Raw genomic sequence first — 25,544 nt, forward strand, 5'->3', positions numbered from 1 at the left:
TTTATTTTTTTAAATTACTTTATTTTTGTTACAGATGTTTCTCCTTTTTCCCCTATTGATTCCCCCCACCGCCTCCCTCCTCACCATGTCCCCAGCTTTGTTGTCCATGTCCATTGCTCATGCATAAATGTATATAAGTTCTGTGGTTTATATCTCCCCGACACCCCTCTTCTGGGGATTGTAAGTCTGTACCCCAATTCCACGTCTCTGGGACTACCCCATTCCTCAGACTGTTATGTTCATTATATTCTACAAATAAGTCAGATCATGTGATATTTGTATTTCTCTGCTTGGCTTGTTTCGCTTAGGATGATACTTTCCAGGTCCCTCCATGTCATCTCAAAGGATAAGAGATCTTTCTTTCTTACAGCTGCATTGTACTCCCTTGTGTATATGTACCACAGCTTTTTATCAATTCGTCTACTGATGGACATTTGGGCTGTTTCCAGATCTTAGCTATTGTAAGTAGTGCTGCTATAAACATGGGGGTACATATACTCATTCTGATTGATGTTTCAGGCTTCTTAGGGTATATTCCTAGAAGTGGGATCACTGGGTCAAATGGAAGTTCAATTTTTAATTTTTTGAGGTAACATCATAGTGTTTTTTTATAGTGGCAGCACGACTCTGCATTCCCAACAGCAGTGTACTAGAGTCCCCTTTTCTCAAAACCCTCGCCAACACTTGTTGTTTGATGATTTGTTGATGGTGGCCATTGTGACAGGTGTGAGGTAATACGTCATTGTTTTAATTTGCATCTCTCTGATGATTAGTGATGTTGGGCATTTCTTCATATGTCTGTTAGCCATTTGTATGTCCTGTTTGGAGAGGTGTCTATTTAGCTCCTCTGCCCACTTTTTAATTGGGTTCTTTGTCTTCCTTTTGTTGAGTTGTATGAGTACTCTATATATTTTGGAAATTAACCCCTTATCTGAGTATCATTGGCAATGATGCTCTCCTATACAGTGGGTTGCCTTTCCATTTTGATGATTCTATCTTTCACTGTGCAGAAGCTTTTGAGTTTGATATAGTCCCATGTGTTCATTTTCTCCTTTTTTTCTGTTGCCTTAGGTGATGTATCAGTGAAAATTCTGCTGCGTATGATGTCTGAAATTTTGTTGCCTACATTTTCTTCCAGGATTTTTCTGGATTCACGGGTCACATTTAAGTCTTTTGCCCACTGAGTTTATTCTTGTTGATGGTCTAGTTTCATTTTTTTGCATGTAGCTGTCCAATTTTCCCAATACCATTTATAAAAGAGACTGTCTTTACTCCCTTTGTCAAATATTAATTGAGCATATTGCCTTGGGACCATTTCTGGGTTCTCTCTTCTGTTCCATTGATCTATCTGCCAGTTCTTATGCCAGTACCAGGCTGTTTTAATTACAGTGGCTTTGTAGTATAAGCTGAAATCTGGTAATGTGATCCCTCCTAGAAACACATAGAAGTTCACATAGAACTTCGTTCTTCTTTTTCAAGATTGCTGTGGCTATTGGGGTTTTTTTTTTTTTTTTGGTTCCATATGAACTTTTGAAGTATTTGTTCTTATTCTGTGAAGTATGTCATTGGTATTTTGATGGGGACTGCACTGAATCTATAGATTGCTTTGGATAGTATGGACATTTTAATGATGTTAATTCTTCCAATCCATGAACAAGGTATGTGCTTCCACGTTTTTATATCTTCCTCTATTTCTTTTTTCAATGTCCTGTAGTTTTCTGTGAATAGGTCCTTTATTTATTTGATTAAGTTTATTCCTAGGTATCATGATTTTTTTTCTGCAATGGTAAATGGGATTTTTTTTTTTTTTTAGTTTCTCTTTCTGTGAGTTCATCATTGGTGTATAAGAATCCCGACGATTTGTTGACGTTAATTTTGTATCTCGGTACTTTGCCAAATTCATTTATTAAGTCTAGTAGATTTTTTGATGGAGTCTTTGGGGTTTTCTATGAATAGTATCATGTCATCTGCAAATAATGACAGTCTCACCTCCTCTTTTCCAATTTGGATACCTTTTATTTTTACTTCCTGTCTGATTGCTGTGAGTAAGACTCCCAGTACTATGTTAAATAAGAGTGGTGAAAGTGGGCATCCTTGTTTGTTCCTGTTCTGAAGGAAAATGCTTTCAGTTTTTTTTGGTTGTTTTTTTTATCCTCACCCGAGGATATTTTTCCATTTTTTTGTACAGATAGAATGGGAGGGAGAGAGAGGAAGAGAGAGAGAGTGAGAAACATCGACATGAAGGGACACATCCAGTGGCTGCCACCCGCACGACCAACCAGGGCTGGGGACAAACTGCAACCGAAGTACGTGCCCTTAGCGGGAACCGAACCCGGGTCTCTCGGGACCGCAGGCCGACGCTCTAACCGCTGAGCCAAACTGGCCAGGGCAAATGCTTTTAGTTTTTGCCCATTGAGTATGTTGGCTATAGGTCTTTCATATATGGCCTTTATTATGTTGAGATATGACCCCTCTATTCCCAGATTGCTGAGCGTTTTTATCAGAATAGAGACAAAGAGAGAAACATCGACAGAAAAGGTACACATCGAGTGGGGCCACCTGCACGACCAACCAGGGCTAGGGACAAACTGCAACCGAGGTAGGTGCCCTTAGTGAGAACCTAACCAGGGTCTCCCTGAACCACAGGCCAAAGCTCCACTGCTGAGCCAAACCGGCCAGGACTGATCATATGGTTTTTACCTTTCATTTTGTTTATGTGATGTATCACATTTATTGATTTGTGAATATTATACCAGCCTTGCTTCCCTGGGATGAATCCAACCAGGTCATGGTGAATAATTTTCTGATGTATTGCTGGATTCGATTTGCTTGCATTTTGTTCAGGATTTTGGCATCCATGTTCATCAGGGATATTGGCCTGTAGTTTTATTTCTTTGTTTTGTCTTTTTCTGGTTTTGGAATTTGAATTATGCTGGTCTTATAGAACAAGTTTAGAAGTCTTCCTTCTTCTTAAATTTTTTGAAATAGTTTGAGGAGAATGGTCATTAGTTTTTCTTAGATTGTTCTGTAAAATTCCCCCATAGAGTCGTCCAGGCCTGGGCTTTCGTTTCCTTCCATTTCTTTAGTTGTTATTGGTCTGTTCAAGTTTTCTATCACTTACCGGTTCAGTTTTGGGAGACTATGTGTTTCTAGAAATTTGTCCATTTCGCTTAGATTGTCTAATTTGTTGCCGTACAGTAGTTCATAATTGTGTTAACGATCTTTTGTATTTCTGTGGTGTCAGTTATTATTTCTACTCTTTGATTTCTGATTTTGTGTATTTGGGTTCTCTCTCTGTTTCTTGGTGAGTCTAGCTAAGGGTCCATCAATCTTGCTTATCTTTTTAAAGAACCAGCTGTTTGTTTCATTGATCCTTTGAATTATTTTTTTGGTCTCTATGTCGTTTATTTCTGCTTTGATCTTTACTATTTCGTTCCTTCTACTTGCTCTGGGGTTTTCTTTTTGTTTGCTTTCTAGTTCTTTAAGTTGTAAGGTTAGATAGTATATTAGAAATTTTTCTGGTCTTCTGAGGTAGGCCAGTAGTGCTATGAATTTCCCTTTCAGAAATGCTTTCGCTGCATCCCACAGATTTTTGTTTTTGTGTCTTCATTTTCATTGGTTTCCAGGAAGTTCTTAATTTCTTCCTTGATCTCCTCGGTAACCCATTCATTGTTTAACAACATGCTATTTTGCTTCCATGTGTTCAAATGTCTTTGTATGTTCTTGTTGCAATTGATTTCTAGTTTCATGCCATTGTGATCTGAGAAGATGCTTGGTATGATTTCAATCATCTTGAACTTGCAGAGACTTAGTTTGTGCCCTAACATGTGGTCTATCTTTGAGAATGTCCCATGTGCACGTGAGAAGAATGTGAATTCTGTAGTTTGGGGTGTAGTTCTCTGTAGATATCTATTAAATCCATTTGGTCTAGTGCTTCACTTAGAGTCTCTGTTTCCTTGCTAACTTTTTATCTAGAGGATCAATCCAGTGATGTCAGCGGGGTATTAAAGTCCTCTGCTATGATTGTATTGCTATCGATTTCTCCTTTGAAGTCCTCCAGAATATTTTTGATATATTTTGGTGCTCCTATATTGGGTGCATATATGTTTATCAAGGTTATATCTTCCTGTTGGATAGATCCTTTCACTATTATGTAGTGGCTTTCTTTCTCTCTAGTTATGGCCTTCATTCTGAAATCTATTTTATCAGATATGAGTATTGCTACCCCAGCTTTTTTTTCCTTTCTGTTTGCTTAGAAGATTTTTTTCCATCCCTTCATTTTTAACCTATTTGAGTCTTTTGTTGTGAGGTGGGTCTCTTGTAAATAACATATAGATGAGTCATGCTTTCTTATCCAATCAGCTACTCTGTGTCTTTTTATGGGAGCATTCAATCCATTTACATTTAAGGTGATTATTGATATGTACTTATTTATTGCCATTTTTGTTTAGTGTGGTTCTATTTTTCTTCCCATTTCTCCTGCTAATTACCGCAGTCCTTTTAACATTTCTTGCAGTGCTGGTTTGGTGCTAATGTATTCCTTTAGCCTTTTTTTTTTTTTTGCCTGAGAAGCTCTTTATTTGACCTTCTATTGTGAATGATAGCCTTGCTGGGTAGAGTAGTCTTGGATTCAGATCCTTGTTTTTCATGACTTGATTACTTCATGCCATTCCCTTCTGGCCTGTTTTGTTTCTTGTGAGAAGTTAGCTGAAAGCCTTATGGAGTTTCCTTTGTAGGTAACCTGTTGCTTATCTCTTGCTGCTTTTAGGATTCTCTCTTTGTCTTTAATTTTTGGCAGTTTGATTACTATGTGTCTTGCTGTGGGCCTGTTTGAGTTCTTCTTACTTGGGGCTCTCTGTACTTCTTGAACTTGAATGCCTTCTTCCTTCACCAAATTAGGGAAGTTTTCTGTCACTATTTCTTTGAATATATTCTCTAACCCTTGCTCATTTTGTTTTTCTTTGGGGAGTCCTATGATGGGAATATTATTACGTTTCCAGTTGTCCCACAGTTCTCTTAAGCTGTCTTCCTGTTTTTTAATGTTTTTTTTCCTTTTGGTTTTCTGATTGGTTGGTTTTTTCTACCCTGTCTTCTAAATCACTGAATAGGTCCTCAGCTTCCTCTACTCTGCTTTTTAGACCTTCCGATGTGTTCTTTGTTTCTGATATGTCATTCTTTATTTCTTCTTAGTGGTTTTTAATTTCCAACTGGTTGATTTTCAACATTTCTGTGTCTTTACTCATGGTGCTCATGTCCTTACACATGCTGTTGAGCTTCCTCAAGATCATGGCTCTGAATTCTATTTCTGTTAACTTGCTTAACTGCACTTCATTTATCTCATCTTCAATAGAGGTCTCTTGTTCTTTCATTTGGCTTTTGTTTCTGTTTTTCACCATTTTGGCTATCACAGTGGGCTTTGGAGTGCCAAATTTTCCCTGTGGGTGTTGGTGTTCTGCTGTTTGTGGCTCCCTCGCCTGGGTTTGAATGAGGTACGGAGGACCCACTTTAAACACCACTGTCAAGTCTTAACTTTCCTGGTTAGAGTTGCTAGCCCAGGGAATGGTAGTTATCCTCTAGCTTTTTTGCCTGAGGATATTAGTAGCAGTCACGTGAAGAACCTTGGTTTCTGAGTTGCCTGAAAAACTCCCTCAGGTGCTCAGTGTAAGAGAATTTCCCAATGGTGGGGCAGATTCTGGTTGTTAATGGGCCTCAATTAGCATTTCAATGGCCACCAGGTAGGGTTGAATCTCCAAGGGAGGGGCCGCCGCCTCTCCCCAGGGCCCTGGGAAGGAGTATGATGACCACAGTCCTGCGTGGCTGCACTCAGCCAAAGCTCTGAGCACCCTCCAAATCCCGAGTGTGCCCACACAGTTCCAGTCCAGTCTGCCATCCCTCTGCCAGAACCCAAGGTGAGTGGCTGCTGCCAATTTAGCCTCTGTCCAGGCTCTGTGTCGTGGAGCCACCTGGGACTTTAACCCGAGGGCACTGCTCCCAGCTAAGGGTGGCCTCAGCTGCAGCACCAGCCGAAGGCATAGCACCCAGCCATGGCGGCCGCAGGACCCATCCAAGGCAGCTGCTCGTCCCAGCAGAGGCCACAGGACCCAGCCAAGGGCGCAGCTTCCAGTTGAGGAGGCAGCAGCTTCCAGCCGAGGCCGCCGGACCCAGCCGATGTCGCCGGACCCAGCTGAGGCTGCTGCTGGTCCCAGCCGAGGTCGCCAGAACCAGCCGAGGTGGCAGCAGCTTCCAGCCGATTCCCCGGTCCCAGCCGAGTCCGCTGGTCCCAGCCCAGGGCTCCAGGTCCCGGCTCGCGTCCTCGCAAGCCTACCAGGATTGAGTCAGTGTCCCTGGTTATGTGGTCCTCCAAGCTGCATTTCGGTTGCCCCTTCCTGACGATTTGTCCTTATTTTTGTTGTAATTCCAGTTTGGTCCTGGGAGATGGTCTGTGTAGCTTCCATTCACTTCACCGCCATTTTTTCCTCTCCTTCATTTTTCCAGAAGATTTTTAATATATGTTGGTGTTCCTAAATGGGTGCATATATGTTTACCAAGGTTATATCTTCCTGTTGGATAGATCCTTTCAATATTATGTAGTGGCACTCTCTGTCTCTAGTTATGGCCTTCATTTTGAAATCTACTTTATCAGATATGAGTATTGCTACCCCAGCTTCTTTTTCCTTTCTGTTTGCTTGAAATATTTTTTTCCAACCCTTCAATTTCAACCTATATGAGTGTTTTGCTGTGAGGTGGGTCTCTTGTAAACAACATATATGTGAGTCATGTTTTCTTATTCAGTCAGCTACTCTGTGTCTTTTTATTAGCATTCAAACCATTCACATTTAAGGTGAAAAATGTTATGTATTCATTTATTGCTGTTTTTGTTTAGTGTGGTTATATTTTTCTTTGTATTTCTTCTACGAATTGCAGCAGTCCTTTTAGCATATCTTGCAGTGCTGTTTTGGTGTTAATATATTCCCTTAGCCTTTTTTTGTCTGGGAAGCTCTTTATTTGACCTTCTATTTTGAATGATAGCCTTGATGGACAGAGTAGTCTTGGATTCAGATCCTTGTTTTTCATGACCTTGATTAGTTCATGTCACTCCCTTCTGGCCTGTAGTGTTTCTGTTGAGAAGCAGCTGAGAGACTTATGGGGTCTCTTCTGTATGTAACCTGTTGCTTATCTCTTGCTGACTTTAGGATTCTTAGTCTTTAATTTTTGGCATTTTAATTACTATGTGTCTTTGTGTGGGCCTGTTTGGGTTCTTCTTACTTGGGGATCTCTGTGCTTCTTGAACTTGAATGCCTTCTTCCTTCACCAAATTAGGGAAGTTTTCTGTCACTATTTCTTTGAATATATTCTCTAATCCTTGCCCATTTTCTTCTTATTCGGGGACTCCTATGATGCAAATGTTATTACGGTTCCAGTTGTATCACTATTCCCTTGAGCTGTCTTCCTGTGTTTTAATAGTTTTTTTCTTTTGGTTTTCTGACTGGTTGATTTTTTCTACCCTGCCTTCTAATTCACTGATCCGGTCCTCAGCTTTTTCTACTTTGCTGGTTAGTCCTTCCCATGTGTTCTTTATTTCTGCTATGTCATTCTTCATGTCCACTTGGTTAGTTTTCAATGTTTCTATATCTTTACTCATGGTGCTGATGCCCTTACTCATGTTGTTGAGCTTCCTCAAGATCATGGCTCTCAACTCTACCTCTGATAATTTGCTTAGCTACATTTCATTGATCTCATCTTCGATAGAGTTCTCTTGTTCTTTCATTTGGGATTTGTTTCTTTGTTTCACCATTTTGGCTATCTCAATGGGTTTTGGAGCCTGCCAAATTTTCCTTGTGGGTGTTGGTGTTCTGCTGTTTGTGGCTCCCTTTACTGGGTTTGGATGAGCCTGGGTGGGCCCACATTAAACACCATTATCAAGTGTTACTTTCCTGAGTAGGTTTGCAAGCCCAGGAAAGGTTCAGTTATCCTCTAGTTTTTCCTGGTGGCTAGTAGTCTCAGTTACTCAGTGCCTTGGAATGTAGCCCTGGTGTTCTGCATAAGAGGATTTCCAGAGGGTGGGGCAGATGCTGGTTGTTAATGAGCCTCAATTTGTATTTCTTTGTCTCACCTGGGAAAGGCTGAATCTCCAAAGGCCTGGGGGGAGGGAGGGGAGTTGTTGCTTCTCCCCACAGCTTGGGCAAGGAGCACATTGGCCACCGTCCTTTGTGGCCATAACTCAGCAAAAACTCTGAGTGCCCTCCAAATCCCAGGCATCCCAACAGAGTTCCAGCCCAGTCTGCCCTCCCTCTGCCATAGCCCCCAGGTGAGTGGCTGTGGGTATTTTAGTGCTCTGTTCTGGCTCTCTGTGCTGTGGAGTGGGCTTGATCTTTATTCACCAAGGGTGGTGCTCACAGCTAAGACTGCTGCTGTCCATGGGCTCCCAGCCCACCATCCTCTCATTCCTCCGCAGATCCTACCGATGTCCCTTGTTATATGGTCCTGTCCTGCTGCTTTTCTGTTGCTTTTTTCTGAGGATTTGTCTTTATTTTAGTTGTAATTCCCATTTGGTCCTGGGAAATTGACTGTGTAGCTTCCATTCACTCCACCTCCATTTTCACATCCTCTACACCTATCTTGTGTGCGGCTGGGTTGCACAGGCCTCTCCGGTGCCCCGGCACCCTGCAGTTCCCATGGGCAGGCTGTTGGATCACACCAGTTCCTCTTGGGCTTCAGCTTCCAACCGGTCTTGTGGGCTGCTGGGTCATACCGGCTTCTCTGTTGCCCCAGCACCCCACAGGACCCACGGGCAGCTGAATCGTACCAGTCCCTCTCGGGCTCCGGCTTCCCACTGCATTTGTGAGCTGCTGGTGGCACAGGCCTCTGTGGAACCCCAGGTCCCGTCGCTGATGGCTAGGGAGTGCTGCTGCCCTGAGGGGCTCCAGATTTCGTTATTTTAAATGCCTGGATTAGGTGACTACTTAATTCTGAAGTTCTTTAAAAATTTTAGTCAAGAATCCAAAATAGCTATATGCCACTTACCATAGCAAGTCTAAATTCCTCCATGTGTGGATATGTATATAATGTATAAGTATGTAAACATATATTGGGAGTCTGGCAAAATATTTATTTATTTTCTTTATTTTCATTTTAGAGAGAGAGAAAGGAAGAGACAGAAAGAGAGAGAGAGAGAGACATCAGTTGGTTGCCTCCCATATGTGCCAGGACCAGGAACTTAACCTGAAACCCAAGAATGTACCCTGACCGGGGTTCAAACCTGTGACCCTTTGGTTCACAGAATGACACTCCAACTAACTGAGCTATACCAACCAGGGCAATCAGAACATTGCTGAACAATACTGTTACAGATTACTTTAAACCATAGTGATTTCTTTTTCCCTACTGAACACAAGATACCATATTTCATTGTTTTATAGTCGACTTTCACAAGTATTGGTTTTGTTTTTCAATTAGACTATAAAGTCTTTGAGAGTAGGAACAATGTCTAATTCATTGCATACTATAAAGCATACAATAAAACAGGTAATAAATACTCATATTGATTTTTTTTTCATTTTCAAGGTCTAACCTGAACTAAGCAAATAGGAGCAATGACACAAACACTGATTGAATTGTTTCAATGCACCTATTAGTTTGTCATTTATTAAATTTTTTTAAAAATGAAATGAAGGAATGTACCACATAATCAGAGCAAAAGGATAGTTTGATGAACTGAGACAGTAACTAAAAATAGAAAACAAAATTTTCTATAAGTCATAAATTGTGTACAAACACTTTAAGGGTCATGAAATCTTAGAAGAAGATATTTACTACAAGAAAAAAAAATTTTTAAATAGAGCAGAAAAATGGTTGTTCCCCTAAAAAAAAAAACCATACCAGATTCTTAAATTAAAAATTAATTTTTGCACAAATATATTATTATCCTTAGCATATATATATTCAGCATAGCAACTGATTTTTAAATAACAGAAGTATAAATAAATATGTACATATTTAAAGGTTTTACTACATTAAACAATTTTGCAAATTCAGCACACAAAACTCCAGTTTAAATAGTCAAACCTACTGTGAATGCAAACAGTTTTATCTTTCTGCCAAGATCACTGCTAACAGATACAATCTATAGAAATGGATTGTTGAGAACTGAGTACTGTCCCAATAACTATATTAATACACTATAACCAGGACTGAATACAATACCCTGAAGTTAGATGTGCAAAACCTGCACAGTTGAGCCTGACTCTCCCGTTTGCATCTTCTAGGTAGATATGTTCCTCAGATCATTCTTCCTTTTCATTTTTGGTTGCTGTGCCTTATTTGTTTTTTTAATCATTTCCCAATTTAAAAAAAGGTTTATTTATTCATTTCTTAAAAATTGAGGGTAAATAAATTTTTTAACTTGCATGCAAACTGAACTGAAAAAAGGAGGTAATCCGAACAAATGAAAACTTCTAAATTTATCTCAGGAATAAAATGGTATTATATTCGATAATTTTTTTAATTTATGTATTTGTTTCATTACAGTTTTTGTAGGTATATTCCTGTTTACTGTAAAAGTATCCAAGTAAAAATTTTAAAAGTTATTCAAATGGAAGCAAACATATTAGTTTCCTATTACTATTATAACAAATCAATTTAGAGTCTTAAAACCAGAAAATTTTATTATCTTACCAAACTTCTGGAGGTTAGAAGTCCTACTGGTCTAAAAGCAACATGTTTGATTTGAAAATAAAAGTATTACTAAAAGGGCTGTGTTCTTTCTGAGGGCTCTAGGAGAGAATCTTTTCCTTCCCTTTTCCAACTTCTTCTACAAGCCACCTAGATTTCTTTGCTTGTGGCCCCTTTCTCCATCTTCAAAACCAGCAGTATAAAATCTTCTCATCTCTCTGACTTTTGTTTCTGTCTCACATCTCCTTCCTTCATGTGACCTCTTCTGCTTCCCTCTTATAAGAACCCTCAGGATTATTTTGGGCCCATCTGGATAACCCAGGATAACTTCTCCAAAATTAACTTAATTACATCTGCAAAGTTCCTATTACCATGTCAGGTAACAAATTCACAGGTTCTGAGGATCAAGATGTGGACACTTTGGGGGAACATTATTTGGTTCACTACAATGAAACATTCCTGTGTCACTAACAGAATCACGTATGGCAAGAGCTGCTATAAGAACAGCAGGGTAATATGTGCTGACCTGGTGATAACATTCTCCACTTCTTTCAGCATTAGCAAGTTCTTGAAGTTCCTGAGAAGGATCAGCACCCGGAGAAATAATTATCAAAATGGGTTCAATTTCTAGTGTCTCCTTGTACAAACGTTTGAGATTTAGAGGAAGTGGGGACAGCTCTTTCAGTCCTAAAAGATATGTTAAAGAAATTAAAAATAAAAAGTAAAATAAATCAGAAAAAAATCTATTAAAACTAATTACATAATACATAATAGAGAATAACTGTGTGAATTATAATCCCATACATATTAAAGTTTTCACTCTAAAATCATTCACACACTAGTAATAACTAAGATTAATTGACTACTTAAGGTGCCAGGCATTTTTCTAAACACTTCAGATCTGTATCATCTAATCATTACAACACTACAAGGTAAGTCCTGATGAGTACAGTTAACAGGTGAAGAGGTACAATCAGTACTGTGGTCTTAATCAGTACTGTGGTCTTAATACACAAGTTTCTCCCTTAGGAGAAGACGGACCCAACCATCCATCTACTCAGCTTTTCCTTCCTGTACGTGATAACAGAGCATCTCTTCCATGCACTGCATATGGGGGAATGAGATTTCCACATAATCTGGTAAGCAAGTTCACTGTTATGATATAGGATAAACTTATTTCTTATGTCCATGCATTAAGGGAAGAAAAAGTGGTATAAAATGAAAAGAATGCTTAGTTTGGAGACAGAAATATATAGGTCTAAGTTTACATTTGTTAACTGAGTGACCTTGTGCAAATCACTAAACTACAGTGTGCCTATCACTGGCCGGTGTGGTTCAGTGGTTAGAGCATCAGTCCACGTACTGAAGGGTCGCAGGTTAGATTCCCAGTTAGGGCAAGTACCTAGGTTTCAGGTATGATCCCGTCAGGGTATGTACAGAAGGCAACCAATGGATGTTTCTTCCCCCCGCTTCCTCTCTAAGCATGTCCTCAGATAAGAATTAAAAAAGATATACTTATTTGAATTGAGCTGAGAAAAAGAGTATGACACAGTTAAAAAGCAGAGGCCTAGTAGACTAGAATGACTAGAGGCAAGAAGGGCTTCCCTATATCCTCAAAGGTAGAAATGAACAGATAATACTGTACCTCAGAAATTCTAAAATAGCAGGGAAAAGACATTCCTAAGGACTTCTGTAGCAAACACTTTAAAATATGAATTCAATGCCATCAAGATGGGCCAAAAAAGACATTTCTAGATGACCATCCTAAAAAGACAAATTTCACACCTGAATATCTCCCTTCTTTTCTTCACAACAGCAACCCATAAGAATAAGTAAGAATTTTCAAAGGCAGAAATATTCCTAACACTGGGTGCAATGTACCCCAACAGCCATTTAAACTGATGAACTGCATCCACAGGCATATCATATGAATATTATTTTAACTAAATTTAAATTGCTAACAATCAACCTGTTTTAAAACCTAATAGAAAAAAATTCGCCCGGCTGATGTGGCTCAGTGGTTGAGCATCGACCCAAACACCAAGAGGTCGCCAGTTCGATTCCTGGTCAGGGCACATGCCGGGGTTGTGGGCCTGATCCCCAGTGGGGGGCATGCAGAAGGTGGCCACTCAATGTTCTCTCTCATTGATGTTTCTATCTCTCCCTCTCCCTTCCTCTTTCTCTTTAATATCAATAAAGAAAAAAAAAATTTTTTTGAGAAAAAAATTCTTACATACTTATGGGACTGTAATAAAAAAATTTTCATTCGTTCAAACATTCATTTATGTATGCATAAAATCAATAAACATTGTAGGCCAATTAAATGCACTATCTGATCAAATGTATCAAAAGTCTTTAAAATGTACATGACCTTTAATTCAGTAATTTAAATTATAATAATCAATTTAAGAAATAATTTAGGATGTGAATGCAGAAGCATCTACAAGGACTTTCTTTGTAGCTGTTAATATTAATTAAAATCTGGGGGAAAGACACTAGGGAGCCAGAATGAGTAATTTCTGATAACTTTATCATGGAATTAAAGTTACAAAAATGGTGGTTTTACTGAAATGCAGATTATTCAACAGAATAAACATACAGAATTCCATACTGTAAAGTATACACACCTATGGTGCCTAAACAGAATAGAAAGGCACATTAAAAATGTTAACAATGATTATCTATTCTTATATATCTTGCCATAGACTTCTACTTAGATACATTATGTGATAAAAAATACATCAAAATAGCCCCGGCCGGTTTGGCTCAGCGGTTAGAATGTCAGCCTGCGGTCCAGAGAGACCTGGGTTCAGTTCCCGCTAAGGGCATGTACCTCGGTTGCAGTTTGTCCCTGGCCCTGGTTGGTTGTGCGGGTGGCAGCCACTCGATGTGTCTCTTTAGCGTCGATGTCTCTCTCTCTCTCTCTCTCTCTCTCTCTCTCTCTGCCCCTCCCTCCCTCCCTCCCACTCTATCTGAATAAAAAAATGGAAAAATGTCCTCGGGTGAGAATAAAAAAAAAATACATCAAAATATATAGGGAGACATTTTCATATAAAATGACTAATGACTAAAACATGTGTTTTATTTGGAAAATATATGCCAATATAGAAACTGACTTTAAAAATATAAATGCGGCCCTGGCCGGTTTGGCTCAGCGGTTGGAGCGTCGGCCTGCGGTACAGAGAGACCCGGGTTCAGTTCCCGCTAAGGGCACATACCTCGGTTGCAGTTTGTCCCCAGCCCTGGTTGGTCGTGCGGGTGGCAGCCACTCGATGTGTCCCTTCACGTCGATGTTTCTCTCTCTCTCTCTTCCTCTCTCTCCCTCCCACTCTATCTGAACAAAAAAGTGGAGAAATGTCCTCGGGTGAGGATAAAAAAATATATATATATATATAAATGCGGATTGCCATATCATTTCTTAATTTAACAAACTTAATTGCCATATCATTTCTTAATTTAAACTCCATGAGGGCAGGAATTATATCTGTTTTGTTCACCATTTTACATCCAGAGCCTACCACAAACTCAATCTTTACTTCTCTAGTCAAAATTCCACAGAAGACAAATATATGTCCAATTCACTTCATATAACATTCCAAAGTATTGCAACATTTTGGGTTAGAAAAAATCATGAAGAATATCATATCATCTAAGATAACACAGGTGACACACTCATGTTAGCCATTCTGCCCACAAAACTCCAATAAAATCTCTGTTGCATTTTAAGTGAACTGAGTCTGTATATAATAATTGGTTTTGTTAACTCAAGTAATTCTGACTCACGATACCATTAGAATTGCAGTGTGAATAATTCGAAATTATTTAATAAAAGTAAAGACCTAGCCCTGGCCAGTTTTGCTCAGCGGTTAGAGCGTCAGCCCACGGACCCAAGAGTCCCGGGTTCAGTTCCCACTAAGGGCATGTACCTCAGTTGCAGTTTGTCCCCGGCCCCAGTTGGGGTCGTGTGGGTGGCGGCCAGTGGGTGTGTCTCTCTCACATCGATGTTTCTCCCTCTCTCTTCCTCCCTCTCTCCCTCCTGCTCTATCTGAAGATGAATGCAAAAATGTCCTTGGGTGAGGATAAAAAACAAACAAAAAAAGTTAAAGACCTAAAATGTCCATTGCATTGTCAATTATCATAGCGTAAAACTACTTTAATTCACTGGGATATTATAATCTGACCATTGAAATAAATTATTTCTTTCAAGAGAAAAACAAAGAAATAAAAATAAGTTAAAGAAATAACTTAAACCTTCATTATATCTTACTTTACTCAGATAAAATACTAAGATAGTATAAAAGAAGTAATTTGCAATTTAAAAAGAAAAGAATATAATTCCTGCACTTTTCAGGTACCTAAATAAGTAATGAAAGTAGAACATTAATATCAAACTATTATATGTGGTAAGTATAAGAGATTCCTTTTTCCTCATTCATCTCATCCTCCCTAACAAAGAGACTAATAAGCATCAGGTGGTACAAAATTACTTTCCTTTATTGAAGAGATAAGACAACTGTAAAAATGTACTAAAAACATCAATAAAAAGAAAGACAATCAGCAATCAATATCTAACTGAATATACATTAACCAAGTAGAAAAAAGCGGGAGGGGGGAGGGTTGGGTGGATGTGGGCAAAGGAGAGGGATGGGGGACTTCTGTAATGGTGTCAACAATAAAAATAAAGTTATTCAAAATAAATAAATGAATAAAAATAAATAAATAATACCCAAGCCTAAAAACAAAAACAAAAGTCAAACATTTCATGGTAGGCATAATTCTAAAAATAAGCCTTTCAAGATCCCTACCCCTTGGTTGTTCAAACACCAATCTATGTACTGCTGTGAAAGGACACTGCAGATGTCCTTGAGCCCTTGAAAGCAGAAATTTTCTCCAGCTCAAGTCAAAGTAATGAGGCAGAAGAGAGAAGCAGGAAAGATGAGGGAGAGACCAGACAGCTGTGAAGCATGAGAAATCAATCTGTTGGTTTTAAAGAAGATGGAAGAGGGCAACAAACACAAGAAGGCGCCTGGACTCTCAAAGCGAAGGGGACTCCAAAGGACAGAAATGGAAATGGGGACTTCAGTCCTACAACTGCATGTCGCTGAATCTGTGAGGAACCTGAATGAGATTGGAAATGAATTATTCCCAGAGCCTCCCAATAAGAGCCAACACCTGGATTTAGCCTTGGTGACTTGGAGCCAACCAGATTTCTGACCTACAGAACTATGAGATAATAAATGGATTTTCTTTTTTGTTGTTGTTATTGTTAATCTTAACACAAGGATACTTTTCTACTGATTTTTAATAGAGTGGAAGAGAGGGAGGGAGAGAGACAGAGAAACATCATTGTGAAAGAGACACATCTATTGGATCTCTCCCTCACGACCACGACCCCAAACAGGTCTGGGGATTGAACCTGCAACTCAGGCACGTGCCCTTGACCAGGAATGGAACCCACCACACTACGGTCCTTGGGCCTATGCTCCAACTGCTGCGCCAAACCAGCCTGGGTTGGGTGTTCTTTAAGCTAATTTGTGATCATTTATTACAGATGCAATGGAAAATGAATACACATTTCCTTATGTCATTCCTTTCCTCTTATACACAGACTTCACAAAACAGATTGAGCTACGGAAGCAAGGTGCATGGGATTGGGATGGGTTGCTAGCATGAAAAAGAGAAATAGAAGATTGTAACTAGGAAAATTGCAAAGCTGAAAAAGGCTTTTCGGTGGAGAACTTTTAAGAAGTTACTGATTCCTATAGTAGCTACTGCAGCACCCTCCAGGAACATGTCTTGTAATACCGCAATACACAAAGCATAATATCTTGCTCAGAATAGTTAATTAAAAAGTCAAAATTAAATCAGAATTACAAAAGTCATAATATTTGCATCTGGTAACTACTATTTTTCAAAAAGTAATGTAGCAGATTTTGCTAGCATATAAGGTTTGATTTGTAGGAGTATATTAAAGTGGCATGCTTAACAGATTTGAGGATTGTGCTACTAACTTGAATCTGTAAATCAAAACTACTTTCATTAGCATATTTCTTAAGTAACTATTTAAAAATTTATAGATTATTAAAAAATTGCTATAAGTTAATAAAAATCTTTCCATATAAATGATGTTCAAGAAATTACATTTGAAATCAAATCTCTAAATTTGATTAAAAAGAGATAGTAGTATTTGTCATTCTCCAGCAATTTGAAGTTTTAAAACTTATTCATACAATAAAAACTCCAATTTTATATAAAACTGTATTAATAAACCACTTGACCAAATAAAGTCATCCAACCATACACCAGTATATATAACTTTTGCTTAGAAATAGATAGAGTATGGTTTTAGAAATATATTAAATTTTCAAGGCATTTGAATATGTGACTATCATGAGGTTTTCACTTAATGCTGTTAAACTGTAAATGTCATTTAACCTGGAAATCCAACAGTACCATAAGAAAAGTATTCCAAAGAGTTAGCAGAGGTTCAAACTACAAAGTCAATAAAATAGGTCATGCGCAGTGTGCAACAAAAAGCATATATTTAAAGATTAAATGAGTGATAAAAGAATAGAATCTTTAAAATCTCTATGAAAATTGCCTTGTTTTTCTTAAACCTGCATCGAGTTAGATAAACAGACAATAAATACATAGGTAAGCTAGAACTACATCAGATAGTTGTTACTATACAGATAATTAAAACAGATTGAGCCCTGACCAGGTGGCTCAGTTGGTTGGAGCACCATCCTATACACCAAAAGGTTGCAGGTTCGATTCCTGGTCAGGGCACATACCCAGGTTGCAGGTTCAATCCTCATAGGGGCAAATACAGGAAACAATTGATCAATGTTTATCTCACCTATCTCCCCCCCTTTCCCTTCCTCTCTCTAGGCATGTCTTTGGGTGAGGATTAAAAATAATAATAAAATAAAATAATTTTAAAAATCTATAAAAACATATCCTTGGATGAGGATTTTTAAAAAAATAAAACAGGTTAATGTGTTGGTACTGATTAGATGACCCAGAAAGACCTCTGTGAAAATTCAATGTTTTCAATTAACATCTGAATATAAAGAGGAACCATCCATGGGAAAAACAAAGAGGAAAAGCAGAGCAAACAGAAAGTACAAAGGTCCTAAGGCTGTTTTGCCCACAGATACACAGGGGGCAAGCAAGAAGGGTCCAGAAAGAGGTCAGAGAAATAAGCAGGGGCCAGATGGTGGGGGGCATTTTAAGCTTATATAAGAAATCTGGATTTTATTCTAAGTGTTTGGAAAAGATTCTGGAGATTGTATGCAAAAAACGAGGATGATTTAGTTTAAATTTTTCAAAGATTACACAGCTTTCTAGAGAGAACATATTGGGGAGAAAGTAAGAAATGAAGTAGGGAAACAAATTAGGAAAGTAGTCATTGATTTAACACTTATAGTGCCTCTATGTCTCTTCCAGAAGTTGCTTAAGGCATTGGGGCACAACTATGAACAAGGCAAAATGTGTTTCCTCATGTGGCTTATGTTCTAGTTGGTGGACAAACTATTAATAAACAAATTAATAACAATATGTCAGAAGTGATCATTGTTACAGAGAAAATAGAGTAAAGGAGGATATAGAGAGCTGAGAAAAGAATATGTTATTTTTTATATAGTGTGTTCGGAGAAATCTTTCCTGAAAAAGATGACATTTGAGCAGAGAAGTGAGGAAGGTAACTGTGGACAGAGCTCACTTGAAAGAAGGAATAGCAAATGTTAAGGTCTTGAGATGGTAGAAACACGCCTGAAGTACTAGAAGAACAGGAAAAGGGCAATTATGGTTGGAAAAGACTGAGCAAGAATGAGAGTGGTAGATTAGATCTGGGGGAAGCAAAAAAACAAAAGAGATAAGACCCTGTAAGGACTCAGAAGAGACACCAACAGAAGAGTTTGCACAGAGTGTTATGATTGAACTTATTTCAAGAGGCACTCTGGCTGCTGTGTTGAGAATAAACTGGAAGTGGGGGAGAAAAGAGGCCTGGATGGCAATAATCTTGCTCATACAGCAGTGGCTTGAACAAAGTGGTCGATGGGAGTGAAGGTGAGAGAAGTGATGGGATTCTGGATATATTCTGAAGATAGAGGCAAAGCTATGGCAATTATAGAGGTGAGAGATGATGGTTGTTTGCATTAGGGTTATAGTAATGACAAAAAGTAAATGAATTCGGAGTAATTTTTAGAGTGGGAATCAAAAGGGCTTGCTGATAGATTGTGTACATAAAGTAAGGATTACTTTTAGGTTTTTGGTTTGGGCAACTGAATGGATGCTAGCATAGACACATCAGAAGTTCTGTGCTGGACCCTGGCCGGCGCGACTAGTGGTTAGAGTGTTGGCCCATGCACCAAAGGGTTGTGGGTTTGATTCTCGGTCAAGGCAAAAGTTCTGTACTGGTCATGTTAAATGCACAATGTGATAGTCATATGAAAACATCAAAGCATTTGGATGTCTGAGTCTGTAGAATTCTAGGAAGATGTCAGGGCTAGAAATAACGTACAAAAGAGATAGTAATTTATGGATGATAATTGCAGCCAGGGACTTAGGTGGAAAGGATACCCAGAGCGAAAATGTATAATAATGAAAGAAAGGAAAACAGAATAAGACTGCAGTGGAAGGAAGACTACTCCAACATTTAGAAGACATGCAGAGAAGCAGCCAGTAAAGGAGAGGGAAAAGGAACCCTAAAACTACTGAGGTATAGAAGAAGAAATATAATAATCAAGACAGAATAAGAATTGAATAAAGAGGTTGCCACAGTCTCCAATTATGGACATATTTTCAACATGTTTTGCTGCAGAAGGACGTAAATAATTGGGATGAGAGCTACAGAGGGGAACAGGGTCATGGGAGGCATTTCTAAGCCAGGTGATACTGAAATATGTTTGTATGCTGACAGAAGTGATCCAGTTAAGGAGATGAAATTGACAATGCAGAAGGGGATAATAGCAGGAATGCAAAAAAAAAAAAAAAATAGCAAATGGGTTGACCTTTAGTTGGAACAAAGGCATTCACTCATAGTGTCAGAAGGGAAAGCAGAATGAGTATAAATAGCAAAGCCAGTAGGAGGTAGATTTGTTCAAGAGAAATAAAGAAATTCTATTTTATCACTTTTATTTTCTCAAAAAGGCTACTTCGATCAGCTAACTTAAGTAGTAAATATAGGGATAGTTGATTCTTATATTCTTATACATATACTAATTTGCGGTTATTACTCAATACTTGTTTACATTTGGCAACATTTTACATTCTTCAGTTACAAGATAAAGTATGCTTCTAAGCATTTTTTTAAACATAGACAATAATATCTTTGTTCAACTACTTTATTCGTCAGAATCAAAAGTTAGATAGCTATATCTCTTAAAGAAATCAGACTCTGAGAATGTGCTTTATAAATGAATGGTTTAACTATCAAACTATTTATAGATGAAAATTCATTAAGGCAGATTATATGTAACTAATTATAATGGATATCTACTGTTTTATACCAGCAATTCTTCTCCCATTTCTGGTTATAGCCCCCTCCACAACTTCTTTTGGGTAAATTGCTACTCTATATTTCTGGTAAGGTTGGTGGCAGAGATACCTTCCCTAGAATTTCTGATGATGAGATTAGGAGGGAAAGTTCTCTTTAATCACAAGCTTTAAATTATATTCCAATAGATCAGCAACCCTATCCCCCAGAATATATATGAAACCTGAGGCTAAGATCAACACATAGGCAGGAATTGAATAAAAGTCTAGAAGGAACATGAGAGACAGAGAAAGGTAAAGACATAGAAAAAGGGAGAAACAAAATGGCAAGGGCAGAAAGAAATAGAGAACCTGAAGGGTGAATCAAAGAAAGCAGGTCTCCTCATGCTGTTTGAGTGCAGAGACCAGCCCTACCTCTTCCTTTCTGAGTACTGGTTATTGTACTTTTTCTATTTTTCACTTAAGTGAGTTTGAGATAGGTATCTGTCACCAGCAACCAAAAGTTACATGGATAAACATTCTGCCCAACATGGGTAAAACTTATCTAGGGGATAAACAGTCCATCACAAATGAATAAACAGGGACATTTCCTCTCTATGCTTAAGGGAAGAAAGCAGAGTATGTCCAGATGCACTTCCATATACCCATCGCCAGCCAACCAAATGACCAGTCTAAAGGAAGCTGCAAAATATTGGTGTGCATGCATGCATGTGCATGTTCTGGTGGAAGGTGAACCAGAAGACAGCCACTATGTGAGAAGTTAGAAAGGAAGGTCTTAGGGGTCGAATTGTTTTTCCCATAAAAAGAAATATTGAAGAAAAATGGGGGCAGAGTGAATGGAAGCTACACAGACAATCTCCCAGGACCACACTGGAATTACAACTAAAATAAAGACAAATTGTCGGGAAAAAGCAACAGAAAAGCAGCTTGTGAGGACCATATAACCATGGACACTGAATTGATCCTGGTAAAATTGTAGAGGCGCAAGAGGGGATCTAGTAGCCCACAAAGAGCAGCAGTCTTAGCTGTGAGTAGTGCCCTCGGGATTAAAATCCGAAGACCGCTCCACAGCGCAGATGGCCAGGACAGAGCACTAAACTAGCCAGAGCCACTAACTTTGAGCTCCAGCAGAGGGAGGGCATACTGAACTGGAACTGTGCAGAGACACTCAGGATTTGGAGGTCACTCAGAGCTTTTGCAGAGTTGCACCCACACAGGATGGTGGCCATCTTACTCCTTCCCAGGGCTTGAGGGAGAGGCAGCACCCCCTCAGAAATTCAACCAGCCCAAGTGGGCCATTGAAATGCAAATTGAGGCTCATTAACAACCAGCATCTGCCCCACCATTGGGAAATCCTCTTATGCTGAACACCTGAGGAAGTTTTTCATTCAAATGAGAACCCAAGGCTTTTCAAGTAACCTCTACTAATAGCTTCCAGGCAAAAAGCTAGAGAATAACTAAACCATCTCCGAGCTTGCAAATCTACCCAGGAAAGTAAGACTTGACAATGGTGTTTAATGTGGGTCTTCCCATGCTCATCCAAATACGGCAGAGAGAGCAACAAACAGCAGAATACCAACACCCACAGGGAAAATTTGGGAGGCTTGAAAATTTGGCAGGCTAACATAGCCAAAATGGTGAAACAAAGAAACAAATCCCAAATAAAAAAACAAGAGACCTCTACTGAAGATGAGATAAGTAAAATGCAGTTAACCAAGTTATGAGAGATAGAATTCAGATATTGAGGAAGCTCAACAACATGAATAAGGACATCAACACCATGAGTAAAGACATAGAAACATTGAAAATCAACCAATTAGAAATGAAAAACCACCCTGAAGAAATGAAGAATGACATACCAAAAATAAAGAACACACTGGAAGGACTAATCAGTAGAGTAGAGAAATCTAAGCACCAGATCACTAAATTAGAAGACAGGGTAAAAAAAAAATCAACCAATCAGAAAACCAAAAGGAAAAAACAATTAAAAAACAGGAAGATAGTTTAACAGAACTGTGGGACAACTGGACACATAATAATATTCGCATCATAGGAGTCCCTGAAGAAGAACAAAATGAGCAAGGGTTAGAGAATATACTTGAAGAAATAGTGACAGAAAACTTTCCTAATTTGGTGAAGAAAGAAGGCATTCAAGTTCAAGAAGCACAGAGAGCCCCAAGTAAGAAGAACCCAAACAGGCCCACACCAAGACACATAGTAATAAAAATGCCAAAAAATTAAAGACAAAGAGAGAATCCTAAAGACAGCAAGAGATAAGCAACAGGTTACCTAAAAAGGAACCCACATAAGGCTATCAGCTGCTTCTCAACAGAAACACTACAGGCCAGAAGGGAATGGCATGAAGTAATCAAGTCATGAAAAACAAGGACATGAATCCAAGACTACTCTTCCCAGCAAGGCTATCATTCAAATAGAAGGTCAAATAAAAAGCTTCTCAGACAGAAAAAGGCTAAGGGAATACTTAGCACTGAACCAGCACTGCAAGAAATGTTAAAAGGAATGCTGTAATTAGTAGAAGAAATAAGAAAAAAAAACCCTAAACAAAAACGGCAATAAATAAATACATTTCAATAATCACCTTAAATGTAAATGGACTGAATGCTCCGATAAAAAGACACAGAAGAGCTGACTGGATAAGAAAGCACAACTCATCTATATGTTGTTTACAAGAGACCCACCTCACAACAAAAGACTCACATAGGTTGAAAGCAAAGGGATGGAATAAAATCTTCCAAGCAAACAGCAAGGAAAAAGAAGCTGGGGTAGCAATAATCATATCTGATAAAGTAGATTTCAAAATGAAGGCCATAACTAGAGACCAAGAAGACCACATAATATTGAAAGGATCTATCCAACAAGAAGATATAACCCTTGATAAAAATATATGCACCCAATATAGGAGCACCAACATATATTAAAAATCTTCTGGAGGACTTCAAAGGAGAAATCAACAGCAATACAATCATATCAGGGGACATCAACACCCCACTAACATCACTGGATAGATCCTCTAGACAAAACATTAACAAGGAAACAGAGACTCTAAGTGAAGAACGAGACCAAATGGATTTAATACATAACAACAGAGAATTACACCCAAATACTTCAGAATTCACATTATTCTCAAGTGCACATGGGACATTCTCAAAGACAGACCACATGATAGGACACAAACTAAATCTCTACAAGTTCAAGAAGATTGAAATCATATCAAGCATCTTCTCGGATCACAATTGCATGAAACTAGAAATCAATTGCAACAAGAACATGCAAAGATATTTAAAAACATGGAAGCTAAATAGCATTTTATTGAATAATGAATGGGTTACCATGGAGATCAAGGAAGAAATTAAAAACTTCCCAGAAACCAATGAAAATTAACACACAACAACACAAAATCTGTGGAATGCAGCAAAAGCAGTTCTGAGAGAGAAGTTCATACTACTACAGGCCTATATCAAGAAACAAGAAAAATTTCTAAGAGACTATCTAACCTTACAACTTAAGAATTACAAAGCAAACAAATAGTAAACCCAGAGCAAGTAGAAGGAAGGAAATAGTAAAGATCAGAGCTGAAATAAATGACATTGTGACCAAAATAACAATTCAAAGGATCAAGGAAACAAAGAACTGGTTTCTCAAAAAAATAAATAAGATTGATGGACCCTTATCTAGACTCACCAAGAAATAGAGAGAGAGAACCCAAATATACAAAATCAGAAATAAAAGAAGAAAAGTAACAACTGACACCATAGAAATACAAAGGATCATTAACAAATACTATGAACAATTATATAGCAAGATATTCAACAATCTAAGCAAAATGGACAAATTTCTAGAAACACATAGTCTCCTAAAACTGGAATGAAAAGAGATAGAAAACTTGAACAGACTAATAACAACTAAAGAAATTGAAGAGGTAATCAAGACTCTCCCACCAAACAAAAGCCCAGGCCCGGATGACTTCACAGGGGAATTTTACTGAACATTCAAAGAAGAACTAACACCCATTTGCCTCAAACTATTTCAAAAATTCAAGAAGAAGGAAGACTTCCAAACTCATTTTATGAGACCAGCATAATTCTAATTCCAAAACCAGAAAAAGACACTACAAAGAAAGAAAACTACAGGAAAATATCCCTGATGAACGTAGACGCCAAAATCCTGAACAAAATTCTAGCAAATCGGATCCAGTAATACATCAAAAAAAATTATTCACAATGACCAAGTGGAATTCATCCCAGGAATGCAAGGCTGGTACAACATTCACAAATCAATAAATGTGATATACCACATAAATAAAATGAAGAATTAAAACCATATGATCATATCAATAGGTACTAAAAAAGCATTCGACAAAATCCAGCACCCATTTCTGATAAAAACACTCAGCAATGTGGGAATAGAGGGATCATATGTCGACATAATAAAGGGCATACATGAAAGACCTACAGCCAACATCATACTCTATGGGCAAAACCTAAAAGCATTTTTCTTAAGAACAGAAGCAAGACAGGATGCCCACTTTTGCCACTCTTTTTTAACATAGTACTGGAAGTCTTAGCCACAGTAATCAGATATGAAAAAAAAAGAAAGGGATCCAAACTGGAAAGGAGGAAGTGAAACTGTCATTAATTGCAAATGACATGATATTATACATAAAAACCCTAAAGACTCCATCAAAAATCTACTAGACTTAATAAATGAATTTAGCAAAGTAGCAGGATACAAAATTAATGTCAAGAAATAGATGGCATTCTTAAACTCCCATGATGAACTCACACAAAGAGAGACTAATAACACAATCCCATTTACCACTGTGGCAAAAAAATTAAGATACCTAGGAATAAACTTAAGCAAACAAGTAAAGGACCTATTCACAGAAAACTACAGGACATTGAATAAAGAAATAGAGGAAGACATAAAAAAGTGGAAGCACCATACCTTGTTCATGGATTGGAAGAATTAACATCATTAAAATGTCCATATTACCCAAAGCATCTATAGATTCAATGCAATCCCCATCAAAATACCAACAATATACTTCACAGAACTAGAACAAATACTTCAAAAGTTCATATGGAACCAAAAAAAGACCCCAAATAGCTACAGCAATCTTGAAAAAGAAGGACAAAGTAGGTGGGATCACAATACCAGATATCAGGTTATATTACAAAGCTACTGTAATCAAAACAGCCTGGGACTGGCACAAGAACAGGCATATAGACCAGTGGAACAGAACAGAGGACCCAGAAATGGACCCAAGACATTATGCTCAATTAATATTTGACAAAGGAAGCAAGATCGTAAAATGGAGTAAAGACCGTTTCTTTAATAAATGGTGTTGGGAAAAT

At 38.3% G+C, this 25,544-nt stretch overlaps 1 protein-coding gene across 1 annotated transcript in view; it reads right to left on the reverse strand.

Moving 5' to 3' along the window:
* Nucleotides 1–25,544, reverse strand: part of DYNC2H1 (dynein cytoplasmic 2 heavy chain 1) — a 432,306-nt gene that overhangs the window by 186,056 nt on the left and 220,706 nt on the right. The window contains exon 77 of the mRNA XM_036258012.1: nt 11,198–11,358. Within this exon, the coding sequence (XP_036113905.1) occupies nt 11,198–11,358 (161 nt within the window). The remainder of the gene's footprint in view (nt 1–11,197; nt 11,359–25,544) is intronic.

The sequence above is a fragment of the Molossus molossus genome, unplaced genomic scaffold (genome assembly GCF_014108415.1).
Source record: "Molossus molossus isolate mMolMol1 unplaced genomic scaffold, mMolMol1.p scaffold_m16_p_13, whole genome shotgun sequence".
NCBI lineage: Eukaryota > Metazoa > Chordata > Mammalia > Chiroptera > Molossidae > Molossus > Molossus molossus.